This window comes from Oncorhynchus nerka, unplaced genomic scaffold (assembly GCF_034236695.1).
Source record: "Oncorhynchus nerka isolate Pitt River unplaced genomic scaffold, Oner_Uvic_2.0 unplaced_scaffold_1098, whole genome shotgun sequence".
NCBI classification, from domain to species: Eukaryota; Metazoa; Chordata; class Actinopteri; order Salmoniformes; family Salmonidae; genus Oncorhynchus; species Oncorhynchus nerka.
This window is the reverse complement of record NW_027040220.1, coordinates 123,990-151,107: the sequence shown is the minus strand read 5'-3', so window position 1 is coordinate 151,107 and position 27,118 is coordinate 123,990. Positions and strand designations below refer to the sequence as shown.

At 42.7% G+C, this 27,118-nt stretch overlaps 1 protein-coding gene across 1 annotated transcript in view; it reads left to right on the top strand.

Annotated features, from left to right (window-relative positions):
* Positions 1-10,688: 10,688 nt before the first annotated feature.
* LOC135570113 (centrosomal protein of 112 kDa-like) overlaps positions 10,689-27,118 on the top strand; it is a 101,025-nt gene continuing 84,595 nt past the window's right edge. Inside the window, exons 1-6 of the mRNA XM_065016183.1 lie at positions 10,689-10,740; positions 11,346-11,451; positions 11,568-11,758; positions 11,986-12,149; positions 23,868-23,955; positions 25,775-25,855. Of these exons, the coding sequence (XP_064872255.1) occupies positions 11,352-11,451; positions 11,568-11,758; positions 11,986-12,149; positions 23,868-23,955; positions 25,775-25,855 (624 nt within the window). The 5' untranslated portion in view covers positions 10,689-10,740; positions 11,346-11,351. The remainder of the gene's footprint in view (positions 10,741-11,345; positions 11,452-11,567; positions 11,759-11,985; positions 12,150-23,867; positions 23,956-25,774; positions 25,856-27,118) is intronic.

Sequence of the window (27,118 nt, the reverse complement as noted above, 5' to 3'; positions counted from 1 at the left end):
AGTGTCGTTCAGTAGAAACCGTCACTCAAAGTAGCAAACTTTTAATCGAATTGAACCAGCTTGACTCTCATGATGGGTGTTCTAGAGTGCACTGGCACGTCTCATGTGTAGCCTAGTGGTGTGCAATGTTTGAGATAATCTATTTTGAAACGTCAGTCGTATAATATAACATTTTGTGCTTTATATGAATTATACTACTTCCAGTTAACATTATATTTGTTGTAAAATACATGTTTACGGTGTCTCCTTTGAGCTGTTTATTGTTTCATGTATGGATCATCCACCTGTCCTTAGTAGGCCTTTGTCCTAACAGACCATTACCTTAAGCCATTTGGCCTTGTGAGCAGAGAGGCCTGGATATGTATTAACAACGGGCAGTTGCTTTAGCTTTCAGATGTGTGAGATTATACATGTGTACATACTGTATCTTCACGATCACTGTTGCACAGTGGGCCAACAACACTTAATAAAACCACTCCGTCTGCTGGCCCACTCTGTGCTCCAAAACCCAACTAACTAGGCTGCCAGGTCCGTTATTCATAACATTTATTATGTGACTTCCATTGTATCACTATTATGCCCTAGTAATACAGTATAGCAATTGTGGGATACAGACTTCACACCACAGAGATCCTATTAAATGAGTATTCTAATTCCGTATTCTATGCTTCGCACTAATAACAGATATGGCTGTTGAACTAGGTTGAACTAGGTTCCATATTGATACCAACAGACTGATGTGTGCATAACTTGGTCCAACCTGACCTTGTAGCTTAATGACCCAGAGTTTGTCCTGGTCAGCTCACATGATCATAAAGCGTCTCAGAGGGGGAGTGCTGAACTAAGTAGAACCATACAGGGTAACCCTTTTTGGTGCTGGGTAGAACTCTTAGGAGAGGATTTTATCCAGAACCCTCAATGAAGGGTTCTACCGAGAAAGCTTCATTCTTTGGAGGGTCCTTCCTAGAACGGTTCCACCAGTCTTATGGTTTACAGGCCACATCAGACCTGTAAGTCACATTATGATGGCTTGCAAAGTGATGTGTAATTCCTATTGGAATCCAACCAGAGTAAAGATATCCAACAAGTGGAATTGCTAATCAACTGAAACCTGTATTCAGCACAACTGCCATTTCAATAGTGGTAAATTGGTGATAAATCAGTGGACTCTCCAGCGCTTGGCCCATCGTGTGGCAGTGCAGCCTGGTGGTGTGGACTGACAGTTAATTAAGGCTTCAGACCTGCCCCCTGGAGCATCGCTACTCTGTACCGTGACCCTGTGCTGTGACAGAGCTAACATGAGAAGGGCACAGGGACGCTAGAGGCTCCGAGGCTAGGCACCATGACCTTAGGAGGTGAGAGGGGGGAGCAGCACTAGCTGTCCCTCGCCCCTACCTGGGCTCAAACCAGACACCTTCTGTACACCAAGTCACTCTCAACACTGGCCAGTTGATAAATAAATACATTTACATTGCATAAACATTTGAGAGTCTATTCCTTCTATAAATCAATTAATTCAAGTGTCATCTGAATATTTGAAATCCAACATTTGTAAACATTTATCTATAAATCTAATACTGGTAGAGATGTTATACATTACATTATTTTTCTACCCATCGCTCCACAAAAGCCGCGTCCCTTGCAGAGCAAGGGAAATGAGTACTTCAAGGTCTCAAGTGAAACCACCGATTTGAAACGCTATTAGCGCGCACCCCACTAACTAGCTAGCCATTTAACACTGGTTACACATGCAAGCAATGACAATCGCATATCTAAAAGATGCATTGCAGTAAAAAGCAAAGGCCTAAAATCTGCCGAACAACCAGTAGGTGTACATGAGGGAATTGTATTAACTCTGGCACGGCAGCCAGGGTCATAAAGATTGTAGTTGACCATTTTAGAGTTGCTGTGTTGAACCTCAGACCTTTCTGAGCCATTCTCCTTCCTGTTGAAATGTACTTGGCAGGTCACGCTCAAATGCCAGCTGGGCTTTTCGTTGACCTGACATGCTGCATCTCTTCACTGAATACGTTCTTCAGGGTGGAGAGTGTTTGCACATTGCTGTGATGTCCCTAATGTTTCAGTGCCAACTGCACTCGGCATTGCTGACAAAGGCCCGTCATATCTTTTGAAGAACTGAGTGGGGTTCGCTGGCAGCGGTTGCGATTTTACTTTGCGTCACTCTTGATGGGCCAATATTAAATTTGCTGCTAGGCTCTCAACCTCAGCGTGGGCCAGCAGGCTGCTCAACATCGCTCTCTGTGGAAGTCCATTGGATCCCACCCAGTGCAGGGTCAAATTAGCTTCCTAAATAAGGTAAAGGCAGTACCTTAATTACATTGCATGGCTAGGTTCCCAATCAGAATGCATTTTTGGATGTTAATATTACATCCCCCTCAGATCATGAGCGCACCCAGCATATAGCCTCTGTCCCGTCTGCACTACTGGCAGGCCTTGCGGCACTACATTGGTAAAACCTGGCCAATGTAATTCATAATACTTCATGGGCCAACACCTGAGGGAGGGCACATTCTTTCTGGGCGTCCATGCCCAGCTTATCCACCCCATACAACTGGCCCTGCCAAGGAGACTTCACTACATGTATCTATCTAAACTGGAACCACTATCTCAATAACTCATGCATTAAGTGCAACTCCTAAGATTTGGGTTTGCTTAGAAAAATGTGCTTTCCTTGTAGTAGAAGTACAATGTACATGCAGAAACATGTTTATTAAAATAAACTGAGTTTAACTGCAATATTAATTTGATTCAGTTTCAAATAATGTTATAAATTACATTTGTGCACTACACATTCAAATATTGAATTTCACGTTCTGAATACAAAACCAATGAACATTTCTGGTGGCACGGAAGTAACTCCATCTGCTATGCTTCCTGTCATTTTGGGCTATTGCCAACACTGTCACTTAAATAGTATTTTATGATGTTATGACAGTATAAATCTAAATGTTTATCAGCTCATGTCTTGTTAAATTATCACGTTATTATATTAAACCTAACTTAATGAGCTACCTGAAGCTGAATGTCTACACTTTCTATCCAGCCCTGATCCTGTGTGCGCAGGCTAGAGCCAATACCCCCAATATTCCTGGAGCCTATGTACCCCAGTGTAACAAGGAGGGCCTGTACACCCCAAAGCAGTGCAACGGCTCTACAGGATACTGCTGGTGTGTTAACACCGAGGGACAGATGTCGTCTAACCACCACTCCAGGCTCTCACATTCCATGTGTAGTGAGACTGGTAGGTGTCAAGCATGTGTACTGTCATATCACAATTTGAATATATTATAATCAGATTGATATACTATTACATTACCAGTTGGCATAATACCCCAATTAATGGCATGTTGTAATTATTGTCCTTCAGTCCCTGAGCAACCAGAACAAGTCCCAAGCAGCCAGAAGCTCTCAGAAGACTTCGAGACCCAGTGTTAATGAGGTAGCAGGACCTGTTAACCAATACCCCTGTGGGTTGCCCTTATGTGTTCCAAAGGCCTCTCAGAATGTTGGACCTCCTATGGGTGGCAGCCCAGACACATCCACCCATCTCCAGAATCCACTGGTGGCCAGGAAGGTAAAGGAAACACATCTCCCTCTGCTGCTGAGCAGCAAGAACCGGCCCCATGGATCAAGCAGTGTGTTGGGCCCCACCAGCTGCCACGATCCTGTTCTACCTCCACCCAGCATTATTTTTCAGAACCATAACGACTATGAACGAGGCAGTGGTTTTCTCCAACACCCTCTACTCCCCAGGAGACACAGCCCAGCCCTCTGTTAGTGTTGTATCCCATGATATCAGTAAACCTGTGCCTAACCAGCCTCTCCTTAGACCAAGTGCTGGATCCAAAGGAGCGCAGTATCCTATCCTCCGGTACTGTTACAACTACATGTGTACAGTAGTCTAATTTGGATGACTGACAAATGTTTCTCCCCACAGACATTGGTAATTGATGCATGAATGATGAGCTTTAAGGGAAGTGTGAACGTGTATGGCATTCCAAATGGGATTTGCTTTGATTACTTGGTACTAATGTTTTTCTACATCCTATAGTTTCTACATGACGTTCATCCCCCTTGGTGATGCGGGAATGTCCAATAAACTTTTGGCATGGAATTATATTTTGCCGTTCTGAATTCAATGGTTATTTTGGGAACTTAGATTTGCTATTGCTTACAATCGACCAGTCAGTTTTCCTTTACCCTTCCTCATAGTTACAATCTGACTCCGAGAGATTCAAACACACAATTACATGTCAGATACTGGGAACTTGGGTATTGCTGTAAATCCTTCACTAACTTTTCCAACCAGCCTAGAAGTGACTAATCAAAGGCCTCCAGCTGTGACTAGAGAACTGATACCGTTGGTATTTAGTCATATTAAGTGGCTCTGCATGCACATTAATTCATCAAACAGAATGTGAAAGTGCACTGACAAAGGCAGTGTACTGTAGTTGAACTTTTCTGTGGAAGACTGTTAGCGAATGCCATATTTGGGAGAAGCCTGAAAAGTGGCAATGCTGCACTTTTGAAGTAAATTTGAGAACACTGGCCCCATCCAAGTTTTTGCCGGATATTAAGAGTTACTGAGGAAGGGGAAGAGTGAATAATGACCTGATTATCAACAAGCTATAAGAAAGACGCAGCATCTTGTCTGAACAATAATGAGAATAGAATTATGGTATGATGGGTTTACACTTCAGGAGAACAGACTGCATAAAGTATACATGTAAGAGCAGTCAAATCTCCAGCCAGTGATTAGCCAGTCATCACCTCACTGTCTGGACGGAACAGTTTAACACACTCAATGAGCCCTACTAGACTACACACAATGTGTCTAAACTGTTGTCTATGGGGAAGTACTTTGGTGCTGGTGGATTCAGAAGCCTTCACTGACTATATCCTTGCTCTTGGAAGAATAGCAGACATTGTTGCACTCTGAGCAGGGCTTTGAGATGTACAGTAACCACACAAAGGAACAAGCAGCTGGCATCTTCACTTGTAGATTTCTAGTGAATTTGACATCAACCAAACTGGCTTGTGGACAGTTCAACATCCCCTTGTACAGTGGTATGAATATTAATGATTAACTGTTGGTACTGGAACTATAGGAAGTGCATCATACAGTATATGGAAATTGGATACCTAATGCTAAGCTAACATGAGTGTACACATGTAAATTACTGTACATCACTAGCGGTTCTGGGGGGCAGGGGCGACCAGTGCCCCTGTGACAATTTTGGAACCCCTTGTGGCCACCCTAAATGTGGAGTATGAAATAATTTTTACACAGCAGAAATGAGTTATCGTTCTCTACATCTGTTATTAGACAGTGGCAACGATGATGATTATGAACATGGTCTTTTGCCTGCAATGCAGTGAAGAAAATGATCATGTAACTGGCCCCTCTAACAGTACAACTGGCCCCAGCTTGCCCCCCCCCCCCCCCTGAAATGGTCTAGAACCGCCACTGCTGTACACATGCAAATATGAGCGTAAACATGTACACATAGGCAGAACACTGGGTTACCTTGGCACTGGAATCCTTGTTTCCCAAATCCCCTGTGAAAAGCAGTGAGAAGGAGCAGTGAGTGACAGCAGGACAGATGGTGGTCTTACCTGTACTTCTGATGCTCCAAGTCATACAGTAGGGTCCCACTGGGACCACTGTCATTTCAACACATTTTAACACATCAATGTGACAACATTGAATCAATTTGGATTTGCAAAAAGTCTTAAGGGCATTTAGTTCATAAAAAAAAAACTAAATCCAATGATGTGAAATGTTTTGAATTCATGTTGACATCTTAACCAAATGTAAACTAATTAGATGACCTGACATCTGTGCCCAGTGGGGTAGCTCTGGTCCAGGGGGGCATTAGTGTGCTTTCCTCAACTAGTAAAGGAAAGCACACTAATGCACTGGACCAGAGCTAGCAGTAGGGTTATTGCTATATCATTTGATGGTACTAATTTACAGTAGATGGAGTTTAGATGTTTCCAGGCTATAAGACATGAGCTTGGAAAGATCTGTGGCACAGGTACAATGGATTGAGAGTTCAGACTTCTCCAGGCTATAAAACATGAGCATGGAAAGATGTGTGGAAGAGGGAAATTAGACTTCAAAAGAAGTGAAAGATCAATTTAATAGCCTACTGAATGTGAACGTTTTAGAGTGCAAAATAAACACAATATCTGAGACATTATGCCTCTGATTAAGGGGGTGTGTCATTCTTGGCAAGATGAGTAATTATGGGGCGAGTTTAGTATTGCCTGGTTGGAAAACAATTTGCACATTAACATAAGTTAGCCTAGTGGTTAGAGCTTTGGGCCAGTAAAGGTTGCTAGATCGAATCCCCGATCTGACATGGTAAAAATCTGTCGTTCTGCCCCTGAACAAAGCAGTTAACCTACTGTTCCTAGGCCATCATTGTAAATAAAATGTGTTCTTAACTGACTTGCCGAGTTAAATAAAGAAAAACTGTTTAAATCCATACCCAATTCGGGAGCACAGAGTTCTATTGCTGAGTTCTAGTTGACAATCAGCGCGCAGAAGAGTGTTTTTGGAAGGTGAATGGCGAGCTTCATGTGATTTTATGAGAATAGCACATGTGAAATTAACTGTTCGCATCATGGAATTTATTGAACATTTATAACTATTACATCCAATTAATTTAATAACAGAAGGTATCATTTGAATGAATAAATTATACATTTTGATGGGGATAAGCGCCTAATAGGCTGATTATAAGTCTAATAGCAGTGCCTCAAAACCATTTACCACTTTACATAAGGCAACTATTTTGCATAATTCAAAACAACAAATAGGGTAAACAAGGAAATACACTAACACGACCGGAATGACGAGAGCGCACCAACTTTTCCTCTCCCCTTTCACACAATGACGGGTGCGCAAGAGCATTGATGCTTACCATATGAAGTCTGTGCAATGACTGCAGAATGTCGGTTGCTTGAAAAACCTGGCAGTAAATTTGTGATTTTTGACTTCATGCACGTTTTTCTGCCGCAGAGCACCTTTGCGGGCGAAACGGTTCCCAACCGCAGCTGAGTCGCTATAATGTAAAAGATGATGATCAGCCATTGCAGAAAAAAGTAGGCTACACAGTCGTACGGTTCAGTTTTACTCCAAGGTATTTTCACTTGTATTTCTACACGCTCACTAAAATACTATAGGCGACCGCAACTGCGAAATAGCCACTGGACAGCGGGTTTCCCTTTTGCTAGAGCCACCGCTGAGCGCTTCTTTTTCATTCTAAGTGACGTCAATAATATGATATCCAGTGTTGAACTGCAGCTGTTGGAAATTGCAAGTCAGCATTGCCATCATGTGGATGAAGTTTATTCTTACAGCGGTAGGCTATTCTCAGGAAATAATCTGTATTTAGGCTAGCTCATAAAGGTAGACCTATATAATTTCTGGTAACAAATATGTTTGTACCTGGGACAATCCCAGTTCAACCTTTGTTTCCAAAATCTACCTCTGTTGCACAGACCACTTTCTTTATTTTCATCGTGAGCAGGCTGCGTGACCTTGCCTCGCCACATCGATTTCTAGGTCGTTCCACCAATTCGGTGCCTTTTAAGATGTGCGATTTGGTGAAAGAATCTTTGGATTACACCTCATTGTAACATTCTGCCATAAAGAGCACATGTTCAATCATTTGTAAAAACTTTTCCCATCTCAAGAGGTAAAAAAAAGACTAAAGTAAGTACCTAATTAAGTGCCAAATAAAGTAATAGGTTTGACCATAACATTTTAAATCTCATTTTAAATCAGCCATGAATCCCATTGTGACGGGGAATTGGAAGCTTGTTGTGTGCAAGAGGGAGGTGCACTTGAATGCAAGCTTCACACAAGAAAATGAAATTGTTAAGTTTCTAGCCTGTCTATCTATGGGTAACAGAGTTTACATGTTCTCAACTCACCCAGTTTTCCACTACAAAACACCAGAAAATTGCCAAAAAGAGTAGAACCATCCCACCTGCTTTTACATGATGATTTGACTATGAGATGTTACATGTTTATTTTAAAAACAAATATTTAAAAGGGAATAGTTTTACCATATTAAAACAAGAGTTCAGGTTACATAACAGGGTTGACACTAAAATGAGGGACTTATTTTTTAAACCTTAAAATGAATCATTAATCACATGAAATAAATACTCTTCAGGAATGACTTTATCAAAGCAACTAGGGCTTTACAATGATGTGAAAACTTGGAGAAACGTTTGGGTTAAGTGGGTTAAGAACCTTCCTGGAAGTCAGAGGGATGACATAATGCTGAATCTTTAGCAAGTGTTTATTCATATAAAACATTTGATCGAATTTTCCATGTGGTCTATATTCATTGAATATAACAAATTCATTATTGGTGCCCAATTTCTACTTACAATATCAAAGGCATACAAAATAAACTCCTTTATTTGAACGACCCTAATGAATAAAGAATGGCATTGCTTGCTGAAAAAACACGTTCAATCACTTTCGCAAACCAAACCAGCTAGCCCTATAAATAATACACCAAATTCATGATATTGATAATAGGCCTAAACATTTCCATTACAAAAATAAAAAAGACAATATGCTATTAATATCATGATTTTGGTTTACCATGTAAACTCAGCAAAAAAAGAAACCTTTTTCAGGACCCTGTCTTTCAAAGATAATTCTTAAAAATCCCAAAATAACTCTTCACAGATCTTCATTGTAAAGGGTTTAAACACTGTTTCCCATGCTTGTTCAATGAACCATAAACAATTAATGAACATGCACCTGTGGAACTGTCATTAAGACACTAACAGCTTACACACGGTAGGCAATTAAGGTCAGTTATGAACACTTAGGACACTAAAGAGGCCTTTCTACTGACTCTGAAAAACACCAAAAGAAAGATGCCCAGGTCCCTACTCATCTGCGTGAACGTGGCTTAGGCATGCTGCAAGGAGGCATGAGGACTGCAGATGTGGCCAGGGCAATGAATTGCAATGTCTGTACTTTGAGACACCCAAGACAGTGCTACAGGGGGACGGCTGATCGTCCTCGCAGTGGCAGACCACGTGTAACAACACCTGCACAGGATCGGTACATCCGAACATCACACCTGCGGGACAGGTACAGGATGGCAACAACAACTGCCTGAGTTACACCAGGAACACACAATCTCTCCATCAGTGCTCAGACTGTCCGCAATAGGCTGAGAGAGGCTGGACTGAGGGCTTGTAGGCCTGTTGTAAGGCAGGTCCTCACCAGACATCACCGGCAACGACATTGCCTATGGGCACAAACCCACCGTCGCTGGAACAGACAGGACTAGCAAAAAGTGCTCTTCACTGACGAGTCGCGGTTTTGTCTCACCAGGGGTGATGGTCGGATTCACGTTTATCGTCAACGGAATGAGCGTTACACCGAGGTCTGTACTCTGGAGCGGGATCGATTTGGAGGTGGAGGGTCTGTCATGGTCTGGGGCAGTGTGTCACAGCATCATCGGACTGAGCTTGTTGTCATTACAGGCAATCTCAACGCTGTGCGTTACAGGGAAGACATCCTCCTCCCTCATGTGGTACCCCTCCTGCAGTATCATCCTGACATGACCCTCCAGCATGACAATGCCACCAGCCATACTGCTCGCTCTGTGCGTGATTTCCTGCAAGACAGGAATGTCACTGTTCTGCCATGGCCAGCGAAGAGCCTGGATCTCAATCCCATTGAGCACGTCTGGGACCTGTTGGATCGGAGGGTGAGGGCTAGGGCCATTCCCCCCAGAAATGTCCGGCAACTTACAGGTGCCTTGGTGGGAGAGTGGGGTAACATCTCACAGCAAGAACTGGCAAATCTGGTGCAGTCCATGAGGAGGAGATGCACTGCAGTACTTAATGCAGCTGGTGGCCACACCAGATACTGACAGTTACCTTTGATTTTGACCCCTCCTTTGTTCAGGGACACATTATTCCATTTCTGTTCGTCACATGTCTGTGGAACTTGTTCAGTTTATGTCTCAGTTGTTGAATCTTATGTTCATACAAATATTTACACATGTTAAGTTTGCTGAAGATAAACGCAGATGACAGTGAGAGGACGTTTATTTGTTTTGCTGACTTTATGTATAGTGTAGAATGTTATGTGGAATTTTTGAAAATGCTAAAATGTACTCTGGGGGGTGGAGTGTACATGTTTGCATGTAAACATACAGTAACTAGTCGAAAGTAACATCACAGCAGACCTGGGTTCAAATAGGCATACATTTTAAATACTTGTTTTTTTGTCATTCAGTATTTTAAAACAATGTGGCCGAATCCAACGACTTTTTAGTATTTGAAAGCATTTAAAAATATATTTAAAAAATCCTGTAAATAGTTATATTTGAAACTATTTACAAATGGGCCTAGTCTAGACTGCTGGTTTCCAATTATTATTATTATTTGTATTTTATTTAACCTAGAACCAAACAGAACTGTGCATAGTAAACGCAGGTCTGCATCACAGAATTATGTAAAACTATTTAACTCTATACTCAATGCAACATCTTGCAAATGCACAGAAAGGGTACCATTTTGGAAATGACAGCATGAGCACTCGTTTCATCAGCTTGACAGTTTCTATGACAACAAGGACGCTCCCGTTTTCTGTTTACGGAAAAAGGATGTGACGTAGGACGCAGTCTGTGTAGCAGAAGTTTGAACCGTTTAGATCTGCAGAAGCTGGTAATAATAAGCCAATAACTCTAATTTTTCCAGTATTATCTCACAATGTTAGCTTGAAGTGTAATATATCGTAATTATCTAACTAACGAGTAACATTTATACAAATTAGAAGTGAATACTAAGTGCGCGGGCCACTTTGTTTTGTCGTTTTGATGTGCTGCTTGAACTACTGTTAGCAACATAACTGATGCTAGCCAGATTGCTACTGTAGCTAACTGCACCATTATTGGCAAACTAACTATATGTCAGATTCAGTTGTGAGAGATAGCTAGTAGGATAGATATGCCGTCCTCACATTCTCGATGCTAGTCGAAGTGTCTAGCAACGGTTCAGTTGTTATTAGCCAGCTGAGCTTGGTGGCTCAGTCTGTGTGTAGCTAACTCTTCCAACGTTAGTTCTATGCAGGGATGCCGAATTGATGACAGTAACAGCAAAGACTTGCTACGTTTGTATTGAAACCTCTAGTTCTGAAGTAGTTTAGTTGCGCATGGTTTTTGTGAAGCAATAGCTAAAATGTGCTCTGAGGGGCGGGGTGGACACGTTTGCATGTAAACACAGTAACCAATCGAAAGTAACACGTTAAATGTGTTATTCCCAATGTGCAGGACATTATGAACAAACAAGAAGAGACATGGGAGAAACTGGACTCAGAGTTTGACCATCACCTGGTTGACATGAAACCATATGTCCTAAAACTCTCCCACAAGACAGGTAGGCCTACAGTAAAATGAGTTGTATTACTAAAAAGCAAGTGTTCTATAAATTGTAATTGTCATATATATTAGTAATGCATTGATTGTAATTTCTTGCTCCCTATTTGACCTCAGAGCGCCAGCTGTGTGCCCTGTGGATCAAGAAGCTGTGTGACCCAGGTGTATCTGGCTCGGGCCTGATGGGACGCAAGAACCGCAACCTGTACGCCCGCCTGCTCCTGCACATGCTCAGAAGAGGGGTCCTGGAGGGCCCTTTCAGCCACAAGCCAGAGTCAGGCAGTCTCAAGACTCTACCAACATATATGGTAAACAAACAATCCTCGGTATAGTACTAAAGTGCGCTGATGATGTAAGCTACTATAAATAGTATACTTTCTGCTCTATACTGCTAGTAGACTGCCCATGTTGCTTATGTTTGTTTATTTGTTTAATTCATGATATTCCATTTTATAGTACTTTGTAGACTGCATGTTATATGTTTTTGACTGTTTTTGATGGCTAAACTCAGCTCTGCACCTTTTCTCATTGCCAGTCCATCTACTTTGACGAGCCTCTATGTGGCCGGGGCCTGGAGCAGAGCACTGCAGGCCTGCCTGACTGGGTAACGGGAGAGCTGGGCCAGGGTGACGACTCCTGGGACAGCCTTCTCAGAGAGAGGGCCAGGTCCTCTCCCACAGCCTACTCTAACACACACAGGTAGGTTATTCCCTGGCATAGACTAGAGCTTAAGCTACATACTCAACTGCTATGCCTGCCAGCCACAGTAGACGTCTGCTGAATTCAAACACACACAAGTATTTATTCTGGAATAGACCACCTCACCCTCTGGGCAAAAGTGTTTATTCTGGAGTAGACCACCTCACCCTCTGGGCAAAAGTGTTTATTCTGGAGTAGACCACCTCACCCTCTGGGCAAAAGTGTTTATTCTGGAATAGACCACCTCACCCTCTGGGCAAAAGTGTTTGAGTCAACATTGTTTCCTAGTTATTTCCTCTTACTTAAAAACCTCTTAGATTTAAAGTCCCCTGTTTATGGGACCTGTGATTCTGCATTGACTTTTCCCACAACCTAAATATGCTGGACTGCCCTTGAATTCTGAAACATTGTCTAAGCTACTCAACATGTTTTTTACAGTAGTTGCATACATACTTTAATGTAAACGATAAACTGTCTGTTCACCTGTTTAATCTGACTATGTTATACACCACATTGCACTGAGTGATAGCCTTTATTCCCACAGATACAGGAGTATATTTTCTGAGCCTGTGTGACCTAGGATGGGAAATATGAAACCACTTGAAGCTGGGATGTCCCTCCTGCCATCTTTGTTAGCTCTTCTGACTGTACATAAACTCCTGGCTGAACCCCACGTCACAGCCACTGACAAAGCACATGTCTGCAATCCTTACATCATAGCACTGCAGGAGAGATCAAGTCGATAGCCATTATCTAAAATAATTCTAGATTTTAAACAAACACTTTGTTTGTCATAGACAGACAATATTAATATGAAATGAAAGGTGAGCTCCTAACGAGTTCAGGAAGCCAAGCTAGAGCTCTGCTCCGAGTCCAAGCCAGCGCAGGCGGAGTCAACTCGAGTTCAGGAAGCCAAGCTAGAGCTCTGCTCCGAGTCCAAGCCAGCGCAGGCGGAGTCAACTCGAGTTCAGGAAGCCAAGCTAGAGCTCTGTGAGACGTTTACAGCGATGGGGGCAGACATTTAGAAAATATGCACATTTTCTCTAACACTCAACAGACAAATGTGTATTTTAGAGTTATAAGGAAGGTGACATCTTCCTTATATTAGTGGTTTTATAAATTGATAATATTATATTTAGAAAGCATATAAGTAATTTCAAGCCTTGTTCATACAGTTCTGTTGACTAGGAAATACAAATATGAAATATTTTGTTTGATGTATCATATTTTGTGTCCTGAGAAGTGACTACAGCTCAGCAATTTATAACTATATTTACCAGAAAGGGTAGATTTGAACCTTTCTTGGAGTTTGCAGCATTACTAGTTATTGTTTATGGCCCTCATGCTAAATAATTACTATTGGAGATTACGTAGATTACATTTTCGATTACATTTAACTTGTTTTTAATTAATGTAATCACATTGCATTGACGTAGCTATTTCGTTGAATTTACACAACATAATCGACATGGTTGTGCTCTTTTTGAGCAGTCTGCATTGTTTTCGGCAGCTTGACAGAATACCTCATGACAGTGCAATCAGATATGGACAGTGGACACTTGTATTTTTGTATAGGCTACTGCATGGTCCCTAGACTTCCTGTTTCTAGGTTCTTAAGTAGTCTGAAAAAAAAGTGGCTAATTGTTGTGGACTTGTCAGCAGAACATTTGAATTCAACAATTATTTGCATTGACTTTTCCTCCAACCTAAATATGCTGGACTGCCTGTGAATTCTGAAACGTTGTCTCGGCTACTTTTATAATTATTATTTAATTATTTTTACAATACGTTAATTACAGTAGTTCTCTAGCACATCATTGTATGATGCAATGAACCACTTTATAAAATAAAAAGCATAACTGTTTAAAAATTATTTTTTTTAACCATAGAGCAGGTATTCCCAAACTGGGGTACACGCAATGCTGTCGGAGGTATGCCAAATAAACACACAAAAAAATTCACATAAAAAATAAACAATCTGCACATTTTCAAACAGTCCATTTATATTTTCCAACGGGGCTATACATTTGGGTGAGGTATTTTTCTCGCCTGAGTAGGCTCGTTTCACAGCCAAAATTAAAATGAGACCATCTAGTGTTCAGCGTAATAACAATGTCAAATAATTAACATCAAATCACATTAACCGTTACTCTCTCGCGGGAATAACCAAACGTAGCTGCTGCTCATGTTGGTATCTGTACTGATGTCGCAAAAGCCATGACAAGGAGACATAGTGGAGTGGTAACGCGCGTGCAAGCAATTGCTCCCGATGCCACTTGGGTACACTGCAGCATCCACCAAGAGGCTCTTGCTGCCAAGGGAATGCCTGACAGCTTGAAAGACGCTTTGGATACAACAGTGAAAATGGTTAACTTTGTTAAAGCAAGGCCCCTGAATTCTCGTGTATTTTCTGCGCTACGCAATGATATGGGCAGCGACCATGTAACGCTTTTACAACAAACAGAAGTTTGCTGGTTATCAAGGGGCAAAGTATTGGCACATTTTTTAAAATTGAGAGACAAGCTTAGTTTTCTTTACTGACCATCATTTTCACTTGTCTGACCGCTTGCATGATGACGAGTTTCTCACACGACTGGCCTATCTGAGTGATGTTTTTTCTTGCCTGAATGATCTGAATCTAAGATTACAGGGACTCTCCCCAACTATATTCAATGTGTGGGACAAAATTGAGGCTATGATTAAGAAGTTGGAGCTCTTTTCTGTCTGCATTAACAAGAACAACACACAGGTCTTTCCATCATTGTATGATTTTTTGTGTGGAAATGAACTCAAACTTACAGACAATGTCAAATGTGATATAGCGAAGCACCTGAGTGAGCTGGGTGCGCAATTACACAGGTACTTTCCCGAAACGGACGACACAAACAACTGGATTCGTTATCACTTTCATGCCCTGCCTCCAGTCCAGTTAGTGATATCTGAACAAGAGAGCCTCATCGAAATTGCAACAAGTGGTTTTATGAAAATTTTATTTAATCAGAAGCTACTGCCAGATTTCTGGATAGGGCTGTGCTCAGAGTTTCTTGCCTTGGCAAATCACGCTGTTAAGACACTGATGTCATTTGCAACCACGTAACTAAGTGAGAGTGGATTCTCGGCCCTCACTAGCATGAAAATGATATACAGGCACAGACTGTGTGGAAAATGATTTAAGACTGAGACTCTCCAATATAACCCAACATTGCAGAGTTATGTGCATCCTTTCAAGCACACCCTTCTCATTAACCTGTGGTGAGTTATTCACCATTTTTGATGAGCAAATACAGTTTCAAATGTAAGATGGCTAAATAAAGAGCAAAATTATTGATTATTATTATTTGTGACCTGGTCCTATAAGAGCTCTTTGTCACCTCCCCCGAGCCGGGCTGTGACAAAAATCACACTCATTCTTATGTTAAATAAATGTATTGTATAGTGTTTGTGGCAGGCTTACAATGATGGCAAAAAACAACATTTGAGAGTGCGCTGACCCTGGTGCTAGAGGGGCTACGCAGCTGGAGGTTGAATGTTTGAAGGTGTACGGGACTATAAAAAGTTTGGGAACCACTGCCATAGAGAATCAGACAAAAATCTAGGCTACACTCTTTGCATAGTCAAGCCTATCTCAAAATACAACACTGCCCCTTTAAGGCTTTCCTGGAGGATGGTTGGCCACACTTGGTAGCCTATAAAACATTGCAACATTACAATTACAACCAAATGCTTTTTATGTCTTTATAAATAATAAAGATAAATAATTCCCTCCAGGGCTGAAATTAATGGCTTCCCATTTTCCCTGGGACACCAAAAAATATGTCTACGGTTCAAAACTGGGACAGTTCTGGGACGACTGACCCAAAATTCATACAACCGCTGCACATGAAAGAAAAGCAATGAGGCCTGATGCATCAGATCTGTCTGTTTAGCCTAAAATGTTGATCAAGTTTTATTTCTTCATATTATAAGCTTAAAAATGCACACTTGGCTGTAAGCTAGGGGCAAATGTTCCTAAATGCAATTGGCAGGGAAACACTGTTCTCAAAAGCACACGGATGCGCGAGTGGTTTCATGTGACACAGATTAGGAAAGGGGAGATCTAACTAGCATGGGTTACTAAAGTGACTAGAATTATTCCTTTGGCTGCTGGACAGTAAAATAATGTTGATTTGAAAACCAATAGAACATGAGAAAAATGCTGTTTTCAATGGCGTATTAAGTGTTTATAAAGTAATTTCCTCAACATTTCTATTGTTGTATTTTGTCTAGGCTACTTTGAAACAAGGTAAGACCCACTTCATAAGATGACATAAAACATCTAGGTTTTAAACAATTTAAGTTTATGGTTAAATAGTTTCCAAATGCTAACCACCTCCTCTTAGATTAAAGATGGGGGATGTGCGGTGCTCAACAGGCACTGTCCTTCTTTCCCTTTCCTTCACTCTCCGTCGTGTGACCATTTGATCTGAACGAACTGTTCCTCCAGCATGTCGACAGAATCAAGCTTATAGACATTGATGTTAATTATCCTTCATTATTTTTTGTCTAACATGACTGGTGTTTAGCCTATATTTATGTAATTAAAAGTCTCATTAAAGTTTGGCAACATTGTCTGCTTCCTCCCTCGTGTCAGCGTTGGTTTGGACATGAGGCTGTAGCCAATATGCATATCACTTACACTATGATGTCTAGGCTTTTTTTTATTTATGTACATGAAAATATATTTTAATATTATTCCAATGTTAGCCTCTGATCCAATTCTGATCGTTGTATTTGTTTGATATTGTGATTTTTGTGATAAAGTTTTTTGTTTCCATTCGGACAACTTAAATCTATAGCTTATTCTTCTTGTCTTAAATATATATATATATTAACTTGTTCCGGACAAGAGGACAAGCATTAATTTGGAGCCCTTTAGCCAATCTCTTTACTAGGCTGCTACCCACTGCAAAAACATTGTTTCCATGTAATTAAACAAAAGAAAATCAATGTGGAAAAATTATTGGATTTGCAAAAAGTCATCAACGTAAGGGAATTTAGTATTTTTTTCTCCACAATTTCGTGATTACGATCTTGTCTCATCGCTGCAAATCCCCAACGTGCACGAGAGAGACGAAGGTCGAGTCATGGGTCCTCCGAAACATGTCCCGCCAAGCTGCACTTCTTAACACCAGTCCGCTTAACCCGGAAGCCAGCTGCACCAATGTGTCGGAGGAAACACCTTTCAACTGACGACCGATGTCAGCCTGCAGGCGCCCGGCCCGCCACAAGGAGTCGCTAGAGCGCGATGAGCCAAGTAAAGCCCCCAGCCCTACCCTCCCCTAACCTGGACGATGCTGGGCCAATTGTGCGCTGCCCTATGGGACGCCGCCCTATGGGATTTAAGCCCAGGCTGTAATGACGCCGCAAGTCTGCAATGCAGTGCCTTAGACCGCTGCGCCACTCTGGAGGCCTTCACCTAACTTTTAACCTAAATCCAATGACATGGTTACATTTTTGGTTGATTTCACATTAGTTGATAACTCAACCAAATGCAAATCAAAACTAGACGTTGGGCCTACCCATTGTGCCCAGTGGTTAGGCCCGATTCAATGAGGGAGGGAGGGACCTGTAAATGCTTTCAATCTACTTTTTTTTTTATCTGGCCCAAGGGGACAGTGGTGAGTGGTTCTTGGAAAATGTCATTAAACATGTGTTGATAGGGACGACTAGTTGCTTGCAGTGGAAAGTTCAGTGGCATCTTGAGCCAAAGAACCATTCAGGTCAGATAGATTCATGATGGTTCTGTTTGTGGGCTTATGTGTATAGTCACTTTAAAGATACACCTACGTTTGATTGTGAAAAGTTGTTGGCATGACGTACGAGATGTCCTTGTCACAAGTCTGACCAGTTACACAAGCATGTCTAACGGTAACCTCAGTTAGCCTAAGTACACTGGTTGTATTGAAGAGCTGGATTTGATTTTGTCTGACTAGTGTCTGATTGGGATAAGAGCATTTAAAGAGCGTATAGATCACAGGTTGAAGGCCTCATGGAGAAAATGACTTAGTACACATGCTCTTTAATGTGTCTCTCCCATTTAGATAAAACTCTAGGGACCTAATTTGACTCCTTGTGATGTATGATCTTTTGATCTCTGCCTCATGCCATTAATCAGGCAATGGGGTGATAGGTCAAGTAGTCATTTAACTTTGGGGTGCTTGCAGGTTAGACTGTATCAGCAATCCTGTTCTATATCTGGCAATCCTGTTCTACACTGAGTATACAAAACATTAGGAACATCTTCCTAAAATCTCGTAAGTATCCTGTTGTTGGGCCTCTAGGTTTAGAAACTGTTTTTAACTGGCTAGGAGAGACACCATGTTTGGCTGGAGTGAGTAAGTTCCAGATTTGGCCACAAGATGGCGTTACTCACCGGCAGAACCGGTGATGTCGTCCGTGATGGTTCTCTCTGTTCTCAACGGATAAAGTCTAGTTGTGTCTGTGTGAAAGGAATGGGGGTAGCAAGCTGATCCAGGTTAAGAGATCATCCTCAGAGGCCCTGGTGTGAAGCCTACCTGCCGACTCCTGGTACTTGCATTTCACTTATGGATCAGGCCTTAAACACGCCATGATTGTCTTGACACGTTGTTGTCTTTGGCATTCCTTGGAGAGCTCTGAGAGAAGGGGGAGAGAGACGAAGTGTGTGTATGTGTTGGGTGACTCGGCATGTGTGGAAGTGTTGCATTCGTTACTATAGACGAGGGGAATTTCTGGTCTGTCTCCCCTCATAGCAAACAGGCAAAGGTGGAAGGATGAATGTGTGGTGGTGGTTAGCATCATATTTGTTAACCCCTATATGTGAATCCCTTCTGTTTCTCTCTCTTTGTTTTTCCTCTTTCTGTTTTACTCACCCTGACTCCTGTCTATCATCTGAGATCCACACATGAGACCCCCTAACCTCTCCCTCTCCATCCCCCTCGCCAAGTGTGACAATAACATTGTCATTGCAGCATCAGACATCAAACAGCTTTTATAAATGACCTGTTTAGCCGCCTCGGGTCTTTCCCTGTAAGGCCAGAGTCTGTTCGTTGACCTTGCCTCCAGGTGGTTGAGTTAAGGGGTCCACGTCTTGTTTGTGCCACAGGGTCTGGCTGCCTTCCTTGGGGTGCCTGAGGGTGAGACCTAGGGCCTCTGGCTCCTGCACCTGGAGGTCATGGACGAGGCTGTTTTAATAAGACTGGCTGCAGCAGCAGAGACACACACACACACTCCCCCTCTCTCTCCCCTAGCCCCGACCTGCCTGGCTGGCACAGCTTTGATCTCTGGGCCTCAGACTCCAGACACATCTGATTCAATTATCCTCATCCACCTGTTGACTTTGAGGCCCGACATTGCACTGCTCGCTTGGCCCCCAGTGTGTGCGTGTGTGTGTGCGTGCATACTTGAGGAGAAGAAAGTGTGCCTGCTAGTCTTCACGTAGGCTGCTTTTACAGCTGGTAGAGAGACACACAAAGGATGCAAAATATGCACGCCATTAGTTTCACAATGATAAGTTTGACCTCAACTGACACTAATTGAGAACATACAAGTTTTGTATCATTCAGTCTCGCTCACTTAATAACAGAATGTAGACACACAGAGAGCGCCCTCTCCTGCCTCTGATGCTGAATTTCACTGGTCCACCTTCTCTATCGCCCTCTTATTCACATGACATTTTCTTCAGAAAGGCAAGTGATCTTCTGTGGTCAAACTGTCAGTCTCTTGTGACAGAAAAGTACTTCATAGAACTCTGGAGTGTTAAGGACATGAGGAAAACAACAAAGCGAATATATAGGCCTAAATGACTGTAGTTAAAAGTGCCCTAGAGAAATAATTGGATGTTTTCATCGCATACCTCGGTACAGTACTGGTTGTTCTTTTGCCGATCGTCTCCACCCTTCCCTAATTGTGCAGATTTATCCAGTCATTGTTAAGCCGGTGTAATTGCCTCCAGTGTATATGCTTAATTAGCTGGTAATACTAATTAATGAAGCATAGCTTGTCAGAATCAGTAGCAGAAGTTCCCATTGTTGTCTGTTCTCTCTTGGTTGTGTTGGAAGAAAAATAGTTTTGCTAGGACGTGTCCTAGTGCAGTGATTCCCAACTCTGGTCGTTAAGTACCCCCAACAGTACATGTTTTTGTTGTGGCCCCGGACAAACACACCTGATTCTACTGGTCAACTAATCATCAATCCCTTAACAAGTTGAATCATGCTTTTTTGTCCGGGGCTACCTCAAAAAAGTGTGCTGTTGGGGGTACTGGAGGATTGGATTTGGGAAACACTTTTACACTGCCCTCAGTGCTCTGATTCTGTCAGCATCAGCAGAGGTTCCCATTAGTGATGCATCGATATTACATTTTTTGCCGATACTGATATCCAATATTTTTCTTGCCCAAAAAATTATACCAATAACCGATATTTTACATTTTAAGCATTCTAGTACAGTTAAATAGTTAACACACACACATGGACGCAGCGATCTAAGGCACTGCTTCTCATTGCAAGAGGCGTCACTACAGTCCCTGGTTCGAATACGGCCTGTATTACATCCGGCCGTGATTGGGAGTCCCATGGGGCGGCGCACAATTGGCTCAGTGTTGTCCGGGTTTTGCCGGGTTGGCCGTCATTGTAAATACCCCATTTCATTGATCCCCAAACCTGTAAAGCTGTACAGTGCAATATGAATGTTAGTACACACAATAGGCTGACTGGGGAGGTGATTTCATACAGTCCCGCGATAAGAGCTACAACATTAATATTTGGGTGAACTCTTCACAGTTGTGTTCTGTGGGTGTCACTGACTAGACTGATACCCCATTTTATTGCTTCACTTTACAACCTTGTTTAACATTATCTAGTCTAAATATGGCACGATTCCACTAATTGTAACCTTCTGCATCACTTTCAAAGAGGTACTTTTTATTTTGAAGGCAAACCGCAAATTCCACCATTGTGCCTTATCCTTATTGTGGCTAGTTTCACAACACATACCCCGGTCTGGTTGAGCCTCACGATCCAGATTAAGCTAGCTGGCTGCTTATAACGTTAGCTTTGGGCAACAGTGTTAAGTAGCTGGCTAGCTATTTATTTTCATGAACTGAAGTTCGGCGAACATCAAGTGGCTACCTAGCTAATACTTACAAAGATTTAAAAATCATTGCTAAAAATAATGAAAATGACTGCAGTTTCTACTGGTCATTGTTTTCAGGCTTGCTGTATTGGTGCTAGCTAGGTACCAAGCTTAAGCTAGCTAGCTACCCCAGAAGTTGCAGTTGAACAAATAATGCTTTATTTGAATGCTTTTACTAGAAGGCCAGCATCCCAGAGTTGCCTCTTCACTGTTGACATTAAGACTGATGTTTTGCAGGTACTATTTAATGAAGCTGCCAGTTGAGGACTTGTGAGGCGTCTGTTTCTCAAACTAGACACTCTAATGTATTTGTCCCTATTGCTCAGTTGTGCACCGGGGCCTCCCACTCCTCTTTCTATTCTGGTTAGAGCCAGATATTCCATAAAAAAATCTGCCGTTTCCAGCTACAATACTCATTTACAACAGCTACAATACTCATTTACAACATTAACAATGTCTACGCTGTATTTATGATAAATTTGATGTTATTTAAAAAAATAAAATGTCTTAGTGACCCCTAACTTTTGAACGGTAGTGTACATGATGAGTTATGCAAAATAAATGTATTGTGGCAAGAACAGCTCAAATAAGCAAAGAGATATGACAGTCCATCATTACTTTAAGACATGAAGGTCAGTCAATACGGAAAATTTCAAGAACTTTGAAAGTTTCTTCAAGTGCAGTCACAAAAACCATTGAGCTCTATGATGAAACTGGCTCTCATGAGGACCGCCACAGAAAAGGAAGACCCAGAGTTACCTCTGCTGCAGAGGACAATTTCAATAGAGTTAACTGCACCTCAGATTGCAGCCCAAATAAATGCTTCACGGAGTTCAAGTAACAGACCCATCTCAACATCAACTGTTCAGAGGAGACGGCGTGAATCAGGCGAATTGCTGCAAAGAACCCATTACGAAAGGACACGAATAAGAAGAGACTTGCTTGGGCCAAGAAACACAAGCAATGGACATTAGACCAGTGGAAATCTGTCCTTTTAGTCGGAGTCCAAATTTGAGATTTTTGGTTCCAACCGCCGTGTCTTTGTGAGACTCAGAGTATGTGTACGGATGATCTCAGCATGTGTGGTTTCCACCGTGAAGCATGGAGGAGGTGTGATGGTGTGGGGGTGCTTTACTGGTGACACTGTCAGTGATTTCTTTAGAATTCAAGGCACACTTAACCAGCAGGTCTACCACAGAATTCTGCAGAGATACTCCATCCCATCTGGTTTGCTCTTGGAGAGTGATGGAGTGCTGCATCAGATGACCTGGCCTCCACAGTCATCCAACCTCAACCCAGTTGAGATCTTTTGGGATGAGTAGAACCGCAGAGTGAAGGAAAAACAGCCAACAAGTGCCCAGCATATGTGGGAACTCCTTCAAGACTGTTGGAAAATCATTCCGGGTGAAGCTGGTTGAGAGAATGCCAAGAGTGTGCAAAGCTGTCATCAAGACAAACGGGGGCTACTTTGAAGAATGTGTTTAACACTTTTTTGCTTACCACATGATTCCATATGTATTATTTGATCATTTTAATTTCTTCACTTTCTACAATGTAGAAAATAGTAAAAATAAAGAAAAACCCTTGATTGAGTAGGAATGTCCAAACTTTCTACTGGTAGTGTAGATGCTGATACGTTATGTATTGCGATTCTCACGATTCTATGTATTACGATTAGATTTTCCAAACATATTGCTCACCTTGTCTGTTGCAGGAGAACAAGAGAGAGCCATGTAAAAGCGAGTTTTAATCAGTCATGGAAATAAAAGTGCTGGAAACATGTTGGCTCACCATTTTTTTTAAAAGATGGAAACAAGCTAGAGAAGAAATACCAGTTTTGGCGCAGGTACAGTTGACTAGCGCTAGCTAAAGTTAACTACCTAGCTTTTCATTTTTTTTTTTTAATTTGGAGTTACCAAAATAATGTTGTGAAAAATAATATTGCGATACTCTAATGTATTGATCTAATGTATTGATCTAATGTATTGATCCCACATCTCAGTCATGGTAAGTATTTTTTTCCACAATAAAGTAGCTATCAGCAAAGCCAATGCTAGTAGGAAAAAATCAATTGCGAGAGGCAAGGGTGTTCGTTTTTGAGAGTAAAGCAGTGCGCAAAAAGCATAGATGCATTAGAAATGAGGCATGTACAGCTGTAGGATCTTCATTTGATCACTCTTTTGTTGCTCAGAATTTTCCTGCCCCGCAGGAAATAGCCTCACCAGCTAATAGCCTTTCAAATCATGTTGCTGCAGTATTATTTTGCTGCGACAATACAGGTCAAAATATAAATATCCTACATCTGTACTGCACGACTCACATTTGATGAGTTACAAATGATATTGATAGACATAATGTAAGCCAGTGATTGAGTGAAGCTGTTTCCCGTAATATAACCAGTGATACACTCAGATCTTTGTATTTAGTTGTTTTCTTCAATCTTTCCTAATGTAAATCTCTCTCTCATCTCTCTTTTCCCCTCCCTCTCTCTATATATCTCCCTCCCTCTCTTTCTCACATTCTCTCTCTCTCTCTCTCTCTCTCTCTCTCTCTTCCCTCTGTATCCAGGAGAAGACGGCTATATGAGGAGATGTCTCCATCTCGGCCCCTGGCCTCCAGCCCAGTGAAACGCTCTTCTGAAGACCACAACAAAGGGGTCAGCAGTACTCTACAACACTCCTTGTCACTACTTGGCAACTCTTTATGTTTAGCCTATTTTATCTTAGTTACTGAGTTTGTAATTACGGAGTCTTACATTTCAGGCAGGACATATTCTATTCTGTAATGACGTTCTCCATCATATCATACCATTGATTGTATTTTCACACGGTAGGTTGAATGGCTGCGACACAGAGAGTATGACATTACACTGTGCGTGACACTCGTACTTGGCACACCGCGATATCAATGATAATAAACACTGTGGGTGACATTTACAGGCGATGAATCAGGACTATGACCATTTTAATCAGCCTGGTATTTCCGTCATTTGTCTGTGTAATATGAGGTGTTAACTTGGCAGTGTGCCTTGTTCTGTTACGAGAGACAAAGAGAGAGGGAGAGGTCCACCCTCCACCTAATTTCAGTCGGGTTAAAAAAATGCCTACACTTCGACTTTATTGGATATTTCTCTTCTTAGATATCTCACCCTCGCCAAGCCCCAAACCCAACCCCAGGCAAAACCTGACCCGAAAAACAACAGCACCCTGGAAATGTTCACATTATAACGTATATACGAAATGTTCACAAAACCTGATCCTGAATCAACAGCAGCACTCTGGAAACGTTTGCATAACATTCACACAACGTTCACGTAAAGTTCCCATTATATAACAGCGTTTCAGGAGTGGGGCGCCCTGTAACAAAAGACTGAGCAAAACAACAGAGGGGAGAGCGTTGTGACCCCTGGACTGGAATTTAGACTGCAGGGGGACAGGACGGGGACGGTAATGGTCTGGAACCGCCAAACATCTGGCGTGGGTAGGAGGAGGAGAGGGAGGCAAAGAGGAGAAGGAGGTGAGGAGAGGGAGAAGAGGAGAGTAAGGAATGGGAGAGAGGAGGGTAGGGGGGGGTGGAGGAGAATGGAGGAAAGGAGAGAGGAGGAGGACGCAAAGAGGAGAGGGAGGCAAAGAGGAGAGGGAAGACCAGACTAAGGAAGGAGAATGGAGGAGGGTGGGGGGAGGAGAGTAAGGAAGGAGAATGGAGGAAAGGAGAGAGGAGAGGGACGAGGAGAGTAAGGAGAAGGGAAGGAGAATGGAGGAGGGTGGGGGAGGAGAGTAAGGAAGGAGAATGGAGGAAAGGAGAGAGGAGAGTAAGAAAGGAGAATGGAGGAGGGTGGGGGGAGGAGAGTAAGGAAGGAGAATGGAGGGGAGAGGAGAGGAGGGGAGGAGAGTAAGGAAGGAGAATGGAGGAGAGGAGAGAGAGTAAGGAAGGGGAATGGAGAGGAGGGGAGGAGAGTAAGGAAGGAGAATGGAGGAGAGGAGGGGATGAGGAGAGTAAGGAAGGGGAATGGAGGGGAGAGGAGGGGAGGAGAGTAAGGAAGGAGAATGGAGGAGGGTGGGGGAGGAGAGTAAGGAAGGAGAATGGAGGAAAGGAGAGAGGAGAGTAAGGAAGGAGAATGGAGGAGGGTGGGGGGAGGAGAGTAAGGAAGGAGAATGGAGGAAAGGAGAGAGGAGAGTAAGGAAGGAGAATGGAGGAGGGTGGGGGGAGGAGAGTAAGGAAGGAGAATGGAGGAAAGGAGAGAGGAGAGTAAGGAAGGAGAATGGAGGAGGGTGGGGGGAGGAGAGTAAGGAAGGAGAATGGAGGAAAGGAGAGAGGAGAGTAAGAAAGGGGAATGGAAGGGAGGAGAGTATAGTAAAGAAGGGTTGGAGAAGCAGTTGGGTGGGGCTGAGGGATAAGAATACAACACACCCTACTGAACAGTATGTGCACTTGTTGTCCCACACTCAGTATTACCTATTCTCTTTGGTCCCTAGGTGGATGGCCACAGGAAGCCAGTGGTGCCGTCTCCTGACGACAGTGACCTGGAAGCTCGCCTCAACAGCTGGAACCTGGGGGTATGTCTGCCAGGGCCACATTCAGTAGCCAAACGTTGTTGAACGTGGCAGATAGAAATGCCACGAATAGAGCCAACATGATTCCATATTCTAGTCCGATAAGCATGCATAACATACACAAAATATCACTGGAGGCTGCTGAGGGGAGGACGGTTCATAATAATGGCTGGAACAGAGCAAATTAAATGGTATCAATGTATTTGAGACCATTGCACTTATTCCGCTCCAGCCATGACCACGAGCCCGTCCTCCCCAAAATAAGGTGCCACCAACCTCCTGTGCTATATATACAAAAGTATGTGGACACCCCTTCAAATGAGTGGATACGGCTATTTCAGCCACACCCATTGCTAATTGTGTATAAAATCGAGCACACCGCCATGGAATCTCCATAGACAAACATGGCAGTAGAATGGCCTTAACGAAGAGCTCAGTAATTTCAATGTGGCACCGTCATAGGATGCCACCTTTCCAACTAGTCATTTTGCCACATTTCTTCCCTGCTAGAGCTGCCCTGGTTAACTGTAAGTGCTGTTATTGTGAAGTGGAAACGTCTAGGAGCAACACTGTCCTCGGTTGCAACACTACCGAGTTCCAAACTGCTTCTGGAAGCAATGTCAGCAGCCTAGCTGTTCGTCGGTAGCTTCATGAAATGGGTTTCCATGGCCGAGCAGCTGCACACAAGCCTAAGACCAATGCCAAGCGTCGGCTGGTGTGGTGTTAAGACTATTCTGTGCTTCCGACTTTGTGGCAACCATTTGGGGAAGGCCCTTTCCTGTTTCAGCATGACAATGCCCCAGTGCACAAAGCGAGGTCCATACAGAAATGGTTTGTCGAAATATGTGGAGAAGAACTTGACTGGCCTGCACAGAGCCTTGACCTCAACCCCATTGAACACCTTTGGGATGAATTGGAACGCTGACTGCGAGCCAGGCCTAATCGCCCAACATCAGGGCCCGAACTCACTAATGCTCTTGTGGCTGAGTGGAAGCAAGTCCCCGCAGCAGTGTTCCAACATTTAGTGGAAAACCTTCCCAGAAGAGTGGAGGCCATTATAGCAGCAAAGGGGGGACCAACTCCATGTTAATGTCCATGATTTTGGAATGAGATGTTTGATGAGAAGGTGTCCACATACTTTAGGTTATATACTGTATTTCTGTCTGAATGTCCCAAAACGTTGTGTCCTGCTAAAAATTGTCCCTAATTTATTCCATGTCTGTAAACATCGTAAGTACAGTATATAGGCCTCTCACACCAGGGTTT